The 18,090-nt window shown below is 51.9% G+C and overlaps 1 protein-coding gene across 4 annotated transcripts in view; it reads left to right on the top strand.

Moving 5' to 3' along the window:
* Positions 1-18,090, top strand: part of TNXB (tenascin XB) — a 59,741-nt gene that overhangs the window by 33,332 nt on the left and 8,319 nt on the right. For 2 of the 4 annotated variants that reach the window (XM_082414841.1, XM_082414844.1), the window contains 12 exons: positions 3,287-3,586; positions 4,872-5,159; positions 5,438-5,734; positions 6,275-6,589; positions 6,715-7,038; positions 7,430-7,777; positions 9,511-9,807; positions 11,533-11,865; positions 12,254-12,601; positions 14,750-15,082; positions 16,914-17,237; positions 17,629-17,976. In XM_082414841.1, coding sequence (XP_082270967.1) covers positions 3,287-3,586; positions 4,872-5,159; positions 5,438-5,734; positions 6,275-6,589; positions 6,715-7,038; positions 7,430-7,777; positions 9,511-9,807; positions 11,533-11,865; positions 12,254-12,601; positions 14,750-15,082; positions 16,914-17,237; positions 17,629-17,976 — 3,855 coding nt within the window. The remainder of the gene's footprint in view (positions 1-3,286; positions 3,587-4,871; positions 5,160-5,437; positions 5,735-6,274; positions 6,590-6,714; positions 7,039-7,429; positions 7,778-9,510; positions 9,808-11,532; positions 11,866-12,253; positions 12,602-14,749; positions 15,083-16,913; positions 17,238-17,628; positions 17,977-18,090) is intronic. The other 2 variants (XM_082414842.1, XM_082414843.1) reach the window with 2 other exon arrangements.

Raw genomic sequence — 18,090 nt, 5'->3', positions numbered from 1 at the left:
TCTGGCTAATGGTTTATCAATTTTGTTTATCTTCTCAAAGAACCAGCTTTTAGTTTTATTGATCTTTGTTATTGTTTTCTTTGTTTCTATTTCATTTATTTCTGCTCTGATCTTTATGATTTCTTTCCTTCTACTAACTTTGGGTTTTGTTTGTTCTTCTTTCTCTAGTTCCTTCAGGTGTAAGGTTAGATTGTTTATTTGAGATTTTTCTTGTTTCTTGAGGTAGGCTTGTATAGCTATAAACTTCCCTCTTAGAACTGCTTTTACTGCATCCCACAGGTTTTGGATCATCACGTTTTCATTGTCATTTGTCTCTGGGTATTTTTTGATTTCCTCTTTGATTTCTTCAGTGATCTCTTGGTTATTTAGTAACGTATTGTTTAGCCTCCATGTGTTTGTGTATTTTACTTTTTTTTCCCTGTAATTGATTTCTAATCTCATAGTGTTGTGGTCAGAAAAAATGCTTGATATGATTTCAATTTTCTTAAATTTACTGAGGCTTGATTTGTGACCCAAGATGTGATCTATCCTGGAGAAGGTTCTGTGTGCACTTGAGAAGAAAGTGTAATCTGTTTTTGGATGGAATGTCCTATAAATATCAATTAAATCTATCTGGTCTTTTGTGCCATTTAAAGCTTGTGTTTCCTTACTAATTTTCTGTTTGGATGATCTGTCCATTGGTGTAAGTGAGGTGTAAAAGTCCTCCACTATTATTGTGTTACTGTCGATTTTCTCTTTTATAGCTGTTAGCAGTTGCCTTATGTATTGAGGTGCTCCTATGTTGGGTGCATATATATTTATAATTGTTATATCTTCTTCTTGGATTGATCCCTTGATCATTATGTTGTGTCCTTCCTTGTCTCTTGTAACATTCTTTATTTTAAAGTCTATTTTATCTGATAGGAGTATTGCTACTCCAGCTTTCTTTTGATTTCCATTTGCATGGAATATCTTTTTCCATCCCGTCACTTTCAGTCTGTATGTGTCCCTAGGTCTGAAGTTGGTCTCTTGTAGACAGCATATATATGGGTCTTGTTTTTGTATCCATTCAGTGAGCCTGTGTCTTTTGGTTGGAGCATTTAATCCATTCACATTTAAGGTAATTATTGATATGTATGTTCCTATGACCATTTTCTTAATTGTTTTGGGTTTGTTTTTGTTGGTCCTTTTCTTCTCTTGTGTTTCCCACTTAGAGAAGTTCCTTTAGCATTTGTTGTAGAGCTGGTTTGGTGGTGCTGAATTCTCTTAGCTTTTGCTTGTCTGTAAAGCTTTTGATTTCTCCATCGAATCTAAATGAGATCCTTGCAGGGTAGAGTGATCTTGGTTGTAGGTTCTTCCCTTTCATCACTTTAAATATGTCATACCACCCCCTTCTGGCTTGTAGAGTTTCTGCTGAGAAATCAGCTGTTAACCTTATGGGAGTTCCTTTGTATGTTATTTGTCGTTTTTCCCTTGCTGCTTTCAATAATTTTTCTTTGTCTTTAAGTTTTGCCAATTTGATTACTATGTGTCTTGGTGTGTTTCTCCTTGGGTTTATCCTATATGGGACTGTCTGCACTTCCTGGACTTGGGTGGCTCTTTCCTTTCCCATGTTAGGGAAGTTTTCAACTATAATCTCTTCAAATATTTTCTCTGGTCCTTTCTCTCTCTCTTCTCCTTCTGGGACTCCTATAATGCGAATGTTGTTGCGTTTAATGTTGTCCCAGAGGTCTCTTAAGCTGTCTTCATTTCTTTTCATTCTTTTTTCTTTATTCTATTCTGCAGTAGTAAATTCCACCATTCTGTCTTCCAGGTCACTTATCCGTTCTTTTGCCTCAGTTATTCTGCTATTGATTCCTTCTAGTGTACCTTTCATTGCAGTTATTGTATTGTTCATCTCTGTTTGTTCTTTAATTCTTCTAGGTCTTTGTTAAACATTTCTTGCATCTTCTTGATCTTTGCCTCCATTCTTTTCCCAAGGTCCTGGATCATCTTCACTATCATTATTCTGAATTCTTTTTCTGGAAGGTTGCCTATCTCCACTTCATTTAGTTGTTTTTCTGGGGTTTTATCTTGTTCCTTCATCTGGTACATAGCCCTCTGCCTTTTCATCTCGTCTATCTTTCTGTGAATGTGGTTTTTGTTCCACAGGCTGCAGGATTGTAGTTCTTCTTGCTTCTGCTGTCTGCCCTCTGGTGGATGAGGCTATCTAAGAGGCTTGTTCAAATTTCCTGATGGGAGGGACTGGTGGTGGGTAGAGCTGCGTGTTGCTCTGGTGGGCAGAGCTCAGTAAAACTTTAATCCACTTGTCTGCTGATGGGTGGGGCTGGGTTCCCTCCCTGTTGATTGTTTGGCCTGAGGCAGCCCAGCACTGGAGCCTACCGGGCTCTTTGGTGGGGCTAATAGAAGACTCTGGGAGGGCTCATGCCAAGGAGTACTTCCCAGAACTTCTGCTGCCAGTGTCCTTGTCCTCATGATGAGCCACAGCCACCCCCCACCTCTGCAGGAGACCCTCCAACACTAGCAGGTAGGTCTGCTTCAGTCTCCTATGGGGTCACTGCTCCATCCCCTGGGTCCCAGTGCACACACTACTTTGTGCATGCCCTCCAAGAGTGGGGTCTCTGTTTCCCCCAGTCCTGTCAAAGTCCTGCAATCAAATCCCACTAGCCTTCAAAGTCTGATTCTCTGGGAATTCCTCCTCCCATTGCCGGACCCTCAGTTTGGGAAGCCTGACGTTGGGCTCAGAACCTTCACTCCAGTGGGTGGACTTCTGTGGTATAAGTGTTCTCCAGTTTGTGAGTCACCCACCCAGCAGTTATGGGATTTGATTTTATTGTGATTGCGCCCTTCCTACCGTCTCACTGTGGCTTCTCCTTTGTCTTTGGATGTGGGGTATCTTTTCTGGTGAGTTCCAGTGTCTTCCTGTCGATGATCGTTCAGCAGTTAGTTGTGATTCTGGTGCTCTCGCAAGAGGGAGTGAGCGCACGTCCTTCTGCTCTGCCATCTTGAACCAATCTCTGTAAAAAGTATTTTGAAGTTTCTGCAGTAATTCTAAGGTGATGTGACAATCTCTGTGATTCCTATTGGTGACAGGGTTACAAGCACTGCTAGTACCACCGTGGTTGGTTTCCTATATTCATCATTGAAAGAAATGCTACATTTCACTTAGAGATCAGTGCAAAAGAGATGTAACTGTTTCCCATCTCAGTTCAAAGCCCTGTAAGGCCCTTGGAGCCCAGGAGCCCTGTGAGGGGGGATTTCTCCCGCCAGAGGTCTCAGCCATGTTCTTTGTCCTCCTGGATCCTAGCTCCCCTCTCTCCAGCCCCAGGCACAGAGCCCCGCCTTGAGCCACGTCTGGGGGAGCTGACAGTGATGGACGTGACCCCGGACTCCGTGGGCCTCTCCTGGACAGTCCCCGAGGGTGAATTCGACTCCTTCGTGGTCCAGTACAAGGACAGGGACAGGCAGCCCCAGGCGGTGCCTGTGGCTGCAGACCAGCGTGAGGTCACCATCCCCGGCCTGGAGCCCAATAGGAAATACAAGTTCCTGCTCTTTGGGATCCAGGATGGGAAACGCCACAGCCCCGTCTCTGTGGAGGCAAAGACAGGTGAGAGGGGCCCCCACGAAGCTGAGCCTGAGGCCCCAGCCCTGCTGCCCTTCCTCACGCTGCCCTATCACCTCTCCCTTCCGCCCGGTCTCTGCTTCATCCACCTCTTCTGTTTTATTTGAAAAGCCACACTGCCTGCCCCGATCCCAGGCAGATGAGAACCAGGAAAATGGGGCCAGTTCCTGGATCAGTTTCCCCTGCTGACTTTTCCCCTCTTCTCATAATTCCTCCTTCTGTTGAACGGGGGAGCGTCCTTCAGACCCCTTCCTGGAAGGTGGAACAGGAGAAACAGCAGGGCTAGATGCGGGGGAGGGAGCCAGGAGCCGTTCCACCTCCCTTGGCCTGTGAGTCCTCAGCCCTGTGTAGCCATCACCTCCTGAGGAGTCTTCCCTCTGACTCTCACCCAGTTTCCCACCTACTGGCCCAGACACACTGGGTCCCATATCTGCCTCCCCAGAGGGACCCCTTTCCTCCCCTGCCCTCTTCCTGGAGCCTCAGAAACTGGGGACCAGAGGAGCCCAAGACTGGCTGCCCAGTCAGGCCCAGCCCAGCTGTGCCCCTTTCCTGGGTTTTGGTCCAGGCACTCCCCTGCCCCTGGGGGCTCCCTGTTGCCAGAAAACTCTCACAATAACAATGCCGTCAGCATCCTTGCTGTCCAAGAATGCAGAAGGCCAGCTCCTTCTCAGGCCTCGGGATGGCTTCTTGGGCAGATACCAGATCCTTCTCCCGTCTGAGCTCCCCTTCTTCTCCCCATACCCCCCTCACACATAGGCAGCCCCCACTCCTCCACTGGGTCCTATGAGGGTCACCTCCATCATAATATCCTACCTCCCCACCAGCTGTCTGCCCCCATCAGGGATCCTGTGCCCCCTCTGACATCCCCAGGACCCTTGGATTTCCCCAGGGACCAGTCAGATCACAAAGAGTGGGTTCCTTGGTCATAGGAAATAAGCAGACCAAGTCTGTGATAAGCTGCACCCTGCTAAGGAAATAGTCTCTACTAGGTGGTTAGAGCCTGGACAGCAAGAGGAATAAGATAAATAGGTAGCTAGGGAATCTCTTCTCCCAGAAATGTCTCAGGACAGAAGACCCCTCCCTGCGCTGGTTAAGTGGACAGAGGCATGGCCAGTTGGGGATGCTGGCAGGCATGGGAGGGTGATGGAAATATTTGGGGGAAGCACTGATCGTTTGGGCAGTTCTGGGTTTTTCCATTCTCAAGTGGGAGGCAGTCAAGGAGTCGTTTTGGAAAAAAAAAATAAACACAAGAACCTTTTCTCTCTGTCAGTTGCTCGAGGTGACACCAGCCCAGGAGCCCCACCCCGCCTCGGGGAGCTGTGGGTGACAGACCCCACCCCAGACTCACTGCACCTCTCCTGGACAGTCCCCGAGGGCCACTTTGACTCCTTTGTGGTCCAGTTCAAGGACAGGGACGGGCCCCGGGTGGTGCCTGCAGAGGGCCACGAGCGCTCAGTCACCATCGGCCCTCTGGACGCCAGCCGCAAGTACAGATTCCTCCTCTACGGCCTCCTGGGCAAGAGGCGCCATGGCCCCCTCACCGCCGAGGGCACCACCGGTGAGGGCAGCCCCTGCGGGCGGGCATCTCTGATCTGGAGGCTCCCCCGGGGAAGGTCCTTGTGGTCAGTTGTGGTGGCTGCCATCACGATGGTTGTTTGGCTCCAGCTGTTCTGGCTGGGCTCCAGCGCCCCCTCTCCTTGCACAAGCCCAAAGATCCAGCCCTGCAGGATGCAGCCATGGCACAGCCCTGTCTATAGATCTCTCAGTCCTTCCCTTCAGCGTCACCCAGCCTTCCAGAAACAACGCAACCATTTCCTCTCTGTGTTTCCATCTCAGAGACCCGGAGAGCTGTGGACGAGGCTGGAACAAAACCACGTCTGGGGGAGGAACTGCAGGTGACCAGCATGACATCAGACTCCGTGGGCCTCTCGTGGACGGTCCCCGAGGGCCAGTTTGACTCCTTCGTGGTCCAGTACAAGGACAGAGATGGGCAACCCCAGGTGGTGCCCGTGGAGGGCAGCCTCAGGGAGGTCAGTGTCCCAGGCCTGGACCCTGCCCGCAGGTACAAGCTGCTGCTCTACGGGCTATACGAGGGCAAGCGTGTGGGTCCCATCTCCACCATCGCCATGACCGGTGAGTGCAGCTGGGGGGAACACACTGTCCCTCCTGCCCGCCTGGCTCTCCCGGTCTGGTGGAGCCACACGAATTCAGAGCTTCCTACACTCCTTCTTTTGGGGGAAGGGATCAACTTCATAGAGGCATAATTTACATACAATAAAATTCACCCATTTTTAGCTCATAATTCAATGAGTTTGGGCAGATGTATAAGCCATGAAACCATTACCACAACAAAGATATAAAACATTGACTCTAGAAGTTTCCCTATTCTCATTTGCAGTCAGTTTCCCCACCCGCAGCTTCTGACAATCACTAATTGCTTTCTATCATTATAGTTTTTCCTTTTTAAGCTTTCATTTAACAGAATCATACAGTACACAGTTTTTTGTGTTTTTCTTGCACTTAATGCTTTTGAAATTCATCACTGTGTATCAGTAGTTGGTCCTTCTTATTACTGACCTCTTGTCTTCACCTCCTCCCCTCCTTCCATCCTCTTGGAGAGTCTTGGTGCAGTGACAAACCAGTCACCCATCTCTACCTGTCTCTCTGAACCAGCCCCCAGGGAAGAAATCGAAGCCGAGACTGAGGCCCCCAGCCCTCCAGCATCTGAGCCCCGTCTGGGGGAGGTGACTGTGGAGGAGGGCACCCCACACACCCTGCATCTCTCCTGGACCGTGACTGAGGGAGAATTTGACTCCTTCGAGGTCCAGTACACAGACGAGGATGGGCAACTCCAAGTAGTCCATTTAGGGGGCAACCAGAATGACATCACCCTCTCTGGCCTGGAATCCGACCACAGATACCTGGTGAGCCTGTACGGTCTCCACGATGGGCAGCGTGTGGGTCCTGCGCACGTCGAGGCCCTGACAGGTGAGCAAAATAACTCTGCCCACTCGGCTTCCTTCCAGGTGGCTGTGAGGGCCCAGAGGAGGGCAGAGTCCCCGTGGACACCGTGCCCCTCTCTCAGGTCCTTCTCTCTCCGTGTCTGTGTTCAGCCCAAAATGAGGAAGAGGATGAACCTTCAGAATCTCCCTCTACCAACCCTGAGCCTCAGGTCACTCCTCGCCTGGGGGAGCTGGCAGTGACAGATGCCACCCCCGAATCCCTGAGCCTCTCCTGGACCATCCCCGAGGGCCAGTTTGACCACTTCCTGATCCAGTACAAGAACGGGGACGGGCAGCCCAAGGCAGTGAGGGTGCCGGGGTACGAGGACGGGGTCACCGTCTCGGGCCTGGAGCCAGACCACAAGTACAAGATGAACCTGTACGGCTTCCACAGCGGCCAGCGCGTGGGCCCCGTCTCTGTCATCGGGGTGACAAGTGAGTGGACGGTGGAAGCCCCAGGGTGGGACCTAGTGGGAGGATCACCCCCTCTCAGGTGATGGGTGAGTGGGGTGCAGGAGGCCCCTGTACTTGAGGCTGAGCCATGGTGCCCTTTGTGCCTCCTCCAGACTCCCTGAGGACCAGTGTGTCCCCCTGGGCAGAGAAGGGCCTCCGTGAGCCATGCTGGTGGCTGCCCTGGTCCCCCACAGCTGACCCCGGAGGCTCCAGGCATGTTTATGAGATGTCAGCTGAGCAGGACCACCCAGCCCCAAGGACGGGCTTCTCTGAACTGACTTCAGGGCCCAGAGCCGGGGACAAGGCTTGGGAGGAGACCCAAGGACATCACCTGGGGTCCCTGCCTCACCCTGTCTGTGTCTCTCTTTCTCAGCTGCAGAGGAAGACACCCCCAGCCCCACAGAGATGGAGGAGATGCCCAGCCCCACAGAGCCCAGCACAGAGGCCTCGGAGGGCCCCGAGGAGCCCCTCCTGGGGGAGCTGACGGTGACAGGATCCTCGCCGGACTCGCTGAGCCTCTCCTGGACCGTCCCCCAGGGCCGCTTCGACTCCTTCACCGTCCAGTACAAGGGCAGGGACGGGCCCCAGGTGGTGCGTGTCGGGGGCGAGGAGAGTAAGGTGACTGTTGGGAGCCTGGAGCCTGGGCGCAAGTACAAGATGCACCTGTACGGCCTGCACGGGGGGCGGCGTGTGGGCCCCGTGTCCACCGTGGGCGTGACCGGTGAGTGAGGGCCCTCCGGATGAGGTCTCAGAAAAGGTCTGATAGTAGAGCCTCTTGAGTGTCTTCCACTGAAGACCCAGGACCCTAAAACTCCTGAACCTCTAACCCATCCATTGTCCATTCAACACCTCAGGACAGGTGTGATCTGGAGGCAGGAAGAACGAGTTCCAGGGAAGTGCTTTGCCCATTTGAGAGAGGCCACTGGCGACTGAGGCCTCCAAGTCAGTCACGCACTGACCTGTCTGTGGCTCTCTGCTTTGCCTGGAACTCTGAAAAGAGCTCTTTTTGGGTGTTGGGACAAATGCCATGAAATGCTAATTCTCAACAAGTATTTATTACATAAAATTTCAAACGTATACCCAAAGAGGAAGAATAGCATAATGAACTGCCATGTGTCAATCACCCTGCCTCAACCAAAAATCAACTCCTGGCCAGTCTAGCTCATCCAGACCCCACTCACTTCCCACCCTCCCCGACTAGAATGTTTTCTTTATTAACAGCTTTATTGAGGTATAATTTACATACCATAAAATTCACCTGTTTTAAGTATACAACTTACCAATTTTAGTGTTTTTACAGAGTTGTACAACCAGCATCACTAACTAATTTTAGAACTTTTCCATCACCTCAAGAAGAAACCTGGTGTCCAGACCCATTCCCATGCGCAGTTCCGGTCCCCACTAATCTACTTTTTGTCTCTGTAGATTTGCCTTTTCTGGATGCATCATATAACTAGAATCATACAATACGTGTTCTTTTGTGTCTGGCTTCTTTTACCAAGCACGTTTTTGAGGTTGATCCATGTTGTAGCATGTAGCAGTACTTCATTCCTTTATAGCCAAATAATATTCCATTGTATGGATATACTGCTGCAATATTTTAAAACTTACTCCATACACTCTTTACTTCATCATTACATTTTTTTTTTTTTTTGGATGCGTTGGGTCTTCGCTGCTGCGCGTGGGCTTTCTCTAGTTGCAGTGAGTGGGCTTTGTTGTGGTGCATGGGCTTCTCATTGCAGTGGCTTCTCTTGTTGCAGAGCAGGGACTCTAGGCACATGGGCTTCAGTAGTTGTGGCACGCGGGCTCAGTAGTTGTGGCACAGGGGCTGAGTTGCTCCGCGGCATGTGGGATCTTCCCGGACCAGGGATCGAACCCGTGTCCCCTGCATTGGCAGGTGGATTCTTAACCGCTGCGCCACCAGGGAAGTCCCCATTATTACATATTTAAGTGTACTGCTCTTTTCAAAAAGACTATTTAGAAATAACCGTGATACAATGATTGTACCTTTAAAAATCAGATATCCAGGTAGTGCTACAGTTTCCTGATTGTGTCATAATTGTTGTTTTGCAATTTGTTGTTGGAGTCAGGTCCAAGTAAGAAAGATAGGATGCAATTGGGAGAACTGGGATTTTAAATAGGGTGGTCAGGGAAGGCCCTAAAGGGAAGGTGACATTTGAATGAAAGGAAGTGTGAACATGAGCCGTGCAGACATCTGGGGAAAGAACATTCAGGAAGAGGGAACAGTCAGTGCAAAGGCCTTGAGGCAAGAAGCTGCCTGGCACATTTGATGGACCATAAGGAGGCCACAAAGAGATTCTGATGCTCATAAGCAGAAATGCATCTTAAGTTAGGCCCACAGAGCTGGCCCACCTTCTGGCCTGAATCCAGGAGAGCAGGGCCTCAACAGTTCCTTCCAGCAATAGGAACGATTCTGTTTGCATCTCTTCCCAGCCCCTAAAGAGGAGCCCCCTGCCAGCCCCCCTTTGAAGCCACAGCTGGGAGAGCTGACTGTGACGGACGCCACCCCCGACTCCCTGAGCCTCTTCTGGAACGTCCCCGAGGGCCAGTTTGACCACTTCCTGATCCAGTACAAGAACGGGGACGGGCAGCCCAAGGCAGTGAGGGTGCCGGGGCACCAGGATGGGGTCACCATCTCGGGCCTGGAGCCAGACCACAAGTACAAGATGAACCTGTACGGCTTCCACAGCGGCCAACGCGTGGGCCCCGTCTCCACTGTCGGTTTAACTGGTGAGTGTACAATAGGACACCGGCCCTGCCCTGAGCTGGACTCAGTTTCCCTTTTATTGCCAGTACTCAGGTGTTTTTCTCCCACTGTTCTTGAGACTGAGCCTCCCAGGCTTCTGGGAGCAGTTCTGTGCCTGTCTGCACTCCAAGCCTTTGGTGTCACCTTAGCTGTCTCACCCTTTACAGGTGGGCTTTTTGAGTCCTTGAAGAGGCAGGGTGCCAGAGAAATAGCACAGACTCGGGCAGACCTGGGGCTGGCCCTAGCCTCAGCCCGTTAGAGCTGTGTGACCTCGAGGGAGTCACTCAACCTCTCTGTGCCTCCCTTTCCTTATCCATACAGAAGGAATAACCACACCTGTCTGGCAGGGTGGGCATGAATGTGGCTTGTCTCACACACAGTGTTTGGTAACTACAGGCTCCCCCTTCTGAGGAGGAAGATTAGTTCTTGAAAACCCTTGGGGTGAATTCTTATAATTATCATTGATTTCAGTGGGTACAATTGTATTTGTTCCCCAACCCCCAAACTGACACCCATGTATGCTGTATCAACATGGAATCCTGCTAACGTGGATACTATTACTTCAATAGTTAATATTAGTCATATGTGCGACTTAACAAGGCATTTTCTCTTCATTAATTTCTCCCTAACATGGCTGTTGGTCGCTTTTGTTAAGCTCTTTTGTAGCTGTTACCCCCTACACGCTTAAAACCTGGTTCCCGAACACAGTGGAGATGTGAAACACGATGATTTTGTAATTCAGCTATTAAGGCAGAATAAAACCCTATGCAGAACAGAAAAGACAAAAAAAAATCTGCGGGCGTGATGGGTCATCCCTGCTGTAAGATGGCAAGAGAATTAATACAAGGTCCAAAAGCAACCCAACTACAAAGATGATCTCGTGTGGTCTCATCTCTTTGCCCTCAACTGTGAAATCTAAATTAGTTTCTCAAATGCTCAGAAAAGCCTTGTAAACCAGAGGAGGTATTAAAGGAAAATAGGAACCTGAGCACATGTACCTCCTGATGCGACATGTCGGTTAGGTGTGGTGCTATTACACAGCATTAGTCCTGTCCCACTAAATGAATTTACTCAGCAGCTCCTACAGGTTCCATGCTGCACATGTTGAGGTCATGGGGGTCCCACCCTACCATTTTGACGTCTCCACAAGTGTGTGCTCTGTCCCCTAGAAACTGAACATTCAAACCAGGGAAATGATGTCCTTTTTTAAAAATTAATTAATTATTAATTAATTATTAATTAATTTATTTGTTTGGCTGCGTTGGGTCTTCGTTGCTGCGCACAGGCTTTCTCTAGTGGTGGCGAGCGGGGGCTACTCTTTGTTGCGGTGTGCGGGCTTCTCATTGCGGTGGCTTCTCTTGTTGAGGAGCGCGGGCTCTAGGCACACAGGCTTCAGTAGTTGTGGCACACGGGCTCAGTAGTTGTGGCTCGTGGGCTGTAGAGTGCAGGCTCAGTAGTTGTGGCGCACGGGCCTAATTGCTCCGCGGCATGTGGGATCTTCCCAGACCAGGGCTGGAACCCGTGTCCCCTGCATTGGCAGGTGGATTCTTAACAACTGTGCCACCAGGGAAGTCCTGGAAATGATGTCTTAATCCTGGGGCACTGGCTTCCAGGCTGCAGGGGCCCTGGTGTGTCTGGGAGAAATCCATCCCCTGTTAGGAGGGAACCTACAAAGCATGTCCACCCATTCTCTCTGTCTCTTGATCCAGCCTCAGAAAAAGACCAAGAAATGACCCCAGCCCCAACAGACCTGCCCACCACAGCCCCTGAGCCTCCCGTCAAGCCTCGCCTGGGGGAGCTGGCAGTGACAGACGCCACCCCCGAATCCCTGAGCCTCTCCTGGACCATCCCCGAGGGCCAGTTTGACCACTTCCTGATCCAGTACAAGAACGGGGACGGGCAGCCCAAGGCAGTGAGGGTGCCGGGGTACGAGGACAGGGTCACCGTCTCGGGCCTGGAGCCAGACCACAAGTACAAGATGAACCTGTACGGCTTCCACAGCGGCCAGCGCGTGGGCCCCGTCTCTGTCATCGGGGTGACAAGTGAGTGGACGGTGGAAGCCCCAGGGTGGGACCTAGTGGGAGGATCACCCCCTCGCAGGTGATGGGTGAGTGGGGTGCAGGAGGCCCCTCTACTCGAGGCTGAGCCATGGTGCCCTTTGTGCCTCCTCCAGACTCCCTGAGGACCAGTGTGTCCCCCTGGGCAGAGAAGGGCCTCTGTGAGCCATGCTGGTGGCTGCCCTGGTCCCCCACAGCTGACCCCAGAGGCTCCAGGCATGTTTATGAGATGTCAGCTGAGCAGGACCACCCAGCCCCAAGGATGGGCTTCTCTGAACTGACTTTAGGGCCCGGAGCCGGGGCCAAGGCTTGGGAGGAGACCCAAGGACATCACCTGGGGTCCCTGCCTCACCCTCTCTGTGTCTCTCCTCAGCTGCAGAGGAAGACACCCCCAGCCCCACAGAGATGGAGGAGACGCCCAGCCCCACAGAGCCCAGCACAGAGGCCTCGGAGGCCCCCGAGGAGCCCCTCCTGGGGGAGCTGACGGTGACAGGATCCTCGCCGGACTCGCTGAGCCTCTCCTGGACCGTCCCCCAGGGCCGCTTCGACTCCTTCACCATCCAGTACAAGGGCAGGGACGGGCCCCAGGTGGTGCGTGTCGGGGGCGAGGAGAGTGAGATGACCGCTGGGGGCCTGGAGCCTGGGCGCAAGTACAAGATGCACCTGTACGGCCTGCACAGGGGGCGGCGTGTGGGCCCCGTGTCCACCGTGGGCGTGACCGGTGAGTGAGGGCGGGGCTCAGGCGGTCTCGGGGAAGAACTACCTTTTCCTCACGGGTGAGCTGGTTGACTGTTCTGCTCTTTCACCAGCCTTTGGTCCCCTTTTATGCCCTCCCTCCATGGCCCTGGGCCATGACCCTTGTGTAGTGCCCTGGCCTTTGCCAACCTACAGCCTCATTGTTCACAGTAATGCGGCCTCCTCTGATGGTCAATCACTGGCTCCCTCCAAGGGTGAAATGTGTCAGGCACAGACCAAGCGTGACATTACTAGAGTTTTCTTTTCTTTCCATCTTAATCACAAATCACAGCATTCTTCGTTATAACCAAAAAAAAGGAAGAAAAAACAACCCAACATCGAACCACATTGAGATGATTAATTAGACAACATCTCTAAAATGACCTATTATGGCATCATTGAAATGTTTCAACATAAGACAATTACTTTATATTATTACAATGAAGAAAGAGTTTAAAATTTTTGTAAGGAGGCTAATCACAACCATTTGAAAATAACTTGCATGGTAAGACAACTGGAAGGAAACGCCCGTGGGATGCATGGTTTGTGAGACAGGATAGAATGTTCCAGTACTGTTTTTTCTGTTTTATTCCATTATGTGTCGTTTACATTTTCTTAAATGACAAGCGTTTCTTTTATAATCAGGAAAAAAAAATTTTCAAAATGTCTTCTCCTCTCTTGTATTCCTTCTGTCTTTCCCCCTCATCATTCTTGCAACTTATTTCATTTCTGATTATGAAAAAGTTACAGTTTCTAGTCTCTAAGAAATTAGGAGAAAAAAATCACAAGGTGAATTAAATTCCAAAATTGCAGTCAGGTCGGCTTCTCTAAGTCACTGTCAGCCAGATTCTTATGCCTGGTGACAGTATTTCACCAGAGTTCCTCTGCATGTGGAAGAACACAGCCCCTCTGTGAGTCAGTCTTTTGTGGGGGGAGTCGCTGCCTCTGTGAGGTTCATTCTCCTCTCCTGAAGATACTCCAGACAGAGGAACCCTCTATCGTGCAAATCACAAGCACATGCAAAGTACAGAGGGACCCATGTCCCCACTCCACATCTTCCACCAGCTTACTAATTTTTATAACTCAGGATTTCTTTTTTTTTTTTTTTAATTTATCTATTTATTTATTTATTTTTGGCTGTGTTGGGTCTTCGTTTCTATGCGAGGGCTTTCTCTAGTTGCAGCAAGTGGGGGCCACTCTTCATCGTGGTGCGCGGGCCTCTCACTATCGCAGCCTCTCTTGTTGCAGAGCACAGGCTCCAGACGCGCAGGCTCAGTAGTTGTGGCTCACGGGCCTAGTTGCTCCGCGGCATGTGGGATCTTCCCAGACCAGGGCTCGAACCCGTGTCCCCTGCATTGGCAGGCAGATTCTCAACCACTGTGCCACCAGGGAAGCCCCAGGATTTCTTTTTAAGTCTGTATTTTTCTGTGAAAAGAATATAGCAACATGATGGAAAGTTTGGAAGGTAGGGAAAAAAATCTCTTATTGGACCACCTTCTGACCCAAGAACCACCATTCATAACAATGGACATAACACATCCTCTCTTTCTGCATTTTCCATGCAGCGCATGTTTTAAGATTGCAGAGTATTCATATAATTCTTGGCTCTTACTTTTTTTGTACGCAAGTTACACTGAGAGCATTTATCCTGTGGCTACACAACCTGCATTAATCATCATTTTAATGGTTATTTGATGCTTCATGGTGAAAGTGCCATAACAAAATTAATCTTCTTCTGTGGTTCCTTTGGAGCCCTGACACATTTTGCTGTCATGAATAATCCCAAAATGAACTCCTGTGATACAACTTTTCCTGCTTTTTAATAATTTTCTTAGGATAGCTGCCCAGAAATGAGATTATTGGGTCGAAGGAAATGAGCAGTATTTTGGCTCCTGACATGTATGTCCGAATTGCCTTCTGAAGGTTCATGGTGCCTGCCAGCCAGTATGTGATGGGGTCAAGCCCGTCTCAGTCTCTCTAGCATGGAGTCACCAAATGGCGCACCCAGAGGCTGAGCAAGCCTCCAATCCTGCAGCTTGAGGAGTATTTTGCTGGATGCACCTGGTTGTCCCTGTTGACATCACCAGCAAAGCAAGTCACCATCTAAGCCTCTACCCCCAATCTCTCTTCTCAGCCCTCCAGGAAGTTGTGGAGGAGACCCCCAGCCCCACAGAACCCAGCACAGAGGCCCCAGAGCCCCCCAGAGAGCCTCTCCTGGGGGAACTGACGGTGACAGGATCCTCCCCAGACTCGCTGAGCCTCTCCTGGACTGTCCCCCAGGGCCGCTTCGACGCCTTCACCGTCCAGTACAAGGATAAGGATGGGCGGCCCCAGGTGGTGCGTGTCGGGGGCGAAAAGAGTGAGGTGACCATTGGGGGCCTGGAGCCCAGGCGCAAGTACAAGATGCACCTGTATGGCCTGCACGGGGGGCAGCGTGTGGGCCCCATGTCCACCGTGGGCGTGACTGGTAAGTGAATTTGGGGGAGTGGGATGCAGGGTGGGGAAGACAGGTCCTGGAAGAGTTTCCCTTTATTACCATCTTTGTGAAAACATAAATATTCTAGACAGCACGTCTTCTTTAGGACATCAGATGGCCTGGGGATCTTGTTAAAGGGCAGATTCAGATTCAGATTTGGGCTGGGGCCAGAGATTCTGCATTTCTAAAATCTTCCGTGAGGGACTTCCTTGGTGGTCCAGTGGTTAAGAATGTGCCTTCCAATGCAGGGGACGCAGGTTCAATCCCTGGTCAGGGAACTAAGATCCCACATGCCGCAGGGCAAGTAAGCCCGCGTGCTGCAACTACCGAGCACACGAGCCACAACTAGAGAGCCCGCGTGCCACAACTACTGAGACCGCGCGCCACAACTAGAGAGAGAAACCCGTGTGCCACAATGAAAGATGCCACATGCCGCAACAAGATCCCACGTGCCAGAGCTAAGACCTGATGCAGCCAAAAAAAAGCAAATAAAATCCTCCATGATGCTGATGGTGCTGGTCCAAGGACCACACTTTGCTAAAGCTCCTCACAACAAAGGAATTGGACACTTTCTTAGAATCTATTGAACAGAATCAGACTTGCATCCCTGAGTCCTCTCAGAGGCTCAGCCTCTATGTAGTTGACTGGAGGCTGTGGAGGAAGACAGAGCATGCTCAGAATGCAGTGTCTTGACTGAAACGCCCCCTAGCCTCATCGTTTGGGTATTAACAGACTTATGACGCCTATGGTTCAACAAAGATGTGGGTGGCCTGAGCCAAGTACTGAGGAAGTTCACTGAGAGAAACCTTGGATACGGCAGAGAAACCAGTTCTTATCCTTTGGGGCTCACAGACAGGCTGTGAACCAGCAAATGGAGCAAAGGGGGATGCGTGTATGACAGGAAGCCCCGCGGCCAGGCCAAGACTGGGCAGCGATGCCTACGCCCACCTGCCTGCCCACGGGTTCCCACGGGACAGCTGAGACCTGAGGTCGCACAGGCGTTGCTTGGTGACACCTAGAGATAAGATGAAGGGTGCATCAGATCAACATCACAGCTGGTACAAAGCCTGGAAACTAGGAACATCACGGCACATGAGAAGATTTTGTATGAAATCCTCTGAGTGGGGGAGATAGTCCTGAGATGGGGGTGGAGAGGTAGGAAGAGATGCGGTGGAGAGCTCAGGAAGCCAGGGATTTCTCCAGGGGATAAAGAGGGTTACTGCACAGTTTTAAGCTGAGACTGACACCATCAGATGTGCATCTAAAGGCTCATTCTGACTTCCTGTGAAGAACAGTTGGAGGAGGGAGGCAGACCCATGGGGAGGTGATAACCCAGGTGACAGGTAAGGGCGGCCCAGACAGGGACGGTGGGGCTGCAGGTGTGGAGAGTGAGGAGACACAGGAGGAACTTGGGAGAGAGAATTGGACGCTCTGAGTCTGATGGCAGCTGGGGACAGGAACAGATCCAGGAAGACTCCAGGTTTCTGATTGGAGAAGTGGGGCAGGGGTTCTGAGCTGTTTGGGAGGCAAGACATTAGCCAAAGGGAGTAAGATGCCAACGAGACCCCAGTGGAGGGAGGCCCAGAGCGCAGTGGCCATGTGAGCCTGTGTCCTAGGAGGGGTGCTGGTAGGTAGGGGATGAGGGCAGGGCGGATGAGGGTACGGTGACAGGAAGGCCGACATTATAGGGACCAGAAAGAATAAGAGTTAGAGCTACTGTGGACACATCCTGTTCCTTATTATTTTATTTTTGTAATACACCACTTTATATGCTGAACTGAGGACTGAGGAGACCTCACCTGTCCTGTATGTCTCTGTCCAGATCCAGACTACAAAGCCATGACCACCCAAGCCCCGTCCACTGCGGCCCCCGAGACTGCTGTCAAGCCTCGCCTGGGGGAGCTGGCAGTGACAGACGCCACCCCCGAATCCCTGAGCCTCTCCTGGACCATCTCCGAGGGCCAGTTTGACCACTTCCTGATCCAGTACAAGAACGGGGACGGGCAGCCCAAGGCAGTGAGGGTGCCGGGGTACGAGGACGGGGTCACCGTCTCGGGCCTGGAGCCAGACCACAAGTACAAGATGAACCTGTACGGCTTCCACAGCGGCCAGCGCGTGGGCCCCGTCTCTGTCATCGGGGTGACAAGTGAGTGGACGGTGGAAGCCCCAGGGTGGGACCTAGTGGGAGGATCACCCCCTCGCAGGTGATGGGTGAGTGGGGTGCAGGAGGCCCCTCTACTCGAGGCTGAGCCATGGTGCCCTTTGTGCCTCCTCCAGACTCCCTGAGGACCAGTGTGTCCCCCTGGGCAGAGAAGGGCCTCCGTGAGCCATGCTGGTGGCTGCCCTGGTCCCCCACAGCTGACCCCGGAGGCTCCAGGCATGTTTATGAGATGTCAGCTGAGCAGGACCACCCAGCCCCAAGGACGGGCTTCTCTGAACTGACTTCAGGGCCCAGAGCCGGGGCCAAGGCTTGGGAGGAGACCCAAGGACATCACCTGGGGTCCCTGCCTCACCCTGTCTGTGTCTCTCGTTCTCAGCTGCAGAGGAAGACACCCCCAGCCCCACAGAGATGGAGGAGACGCCCAGCCCCACAGAGCCCAGCACAGAGGCCTCGGAGGCCCCCGAGGAGCCCCTCCTGGGGGAGCTGACGGTGACAGGATCCTCGCCGGACTCGCTGAGCCTCTCCTGGACCGTCCCCCAGGGCCGCTTCGACTCCTTCACCGTCCAGTACAAGGGCAGGGACGGGCCCCAGGTGGTGCGTGTCGGGGGCGAGGAGAGTGAGGTGACCGCTGGGGGCCTGGAGCCCGGGCGCAAGTACAAGATGCACCTGTACGGCCTGCACGGGGGGCGACGTGTGGGCCCCGTGTCCACCGTGGGTGTGACCGGTGAGTGAGGGGGCAGGCCCTGACTCCCAGGTTTCCCTCTGTTGCTCTCTTGTTTCCCCCTTTGGATCTCAGCACTCCTCACAAATGGGCCTCTGGGTCCCTTTCTTTTCCCAC

The sequence above is a fragment of the Balaenoptera physalus genome (genome assembly GCF_965194825.1).
Source record: "Balaenoptera physalus genome assembly, chromosome: 11".
Classification (NCBI taxonomy): Eukaryota; Metazoa; Chordata; class Mammalia; order Artiodactyla; family Balaenopteridae; genus Balaenoptera; species Balaenoptera physalus.
Note: the sequence above shows the minus strand (reverse complement) of the source record. Positions and strands in the feature narration are given on the sequence as shown.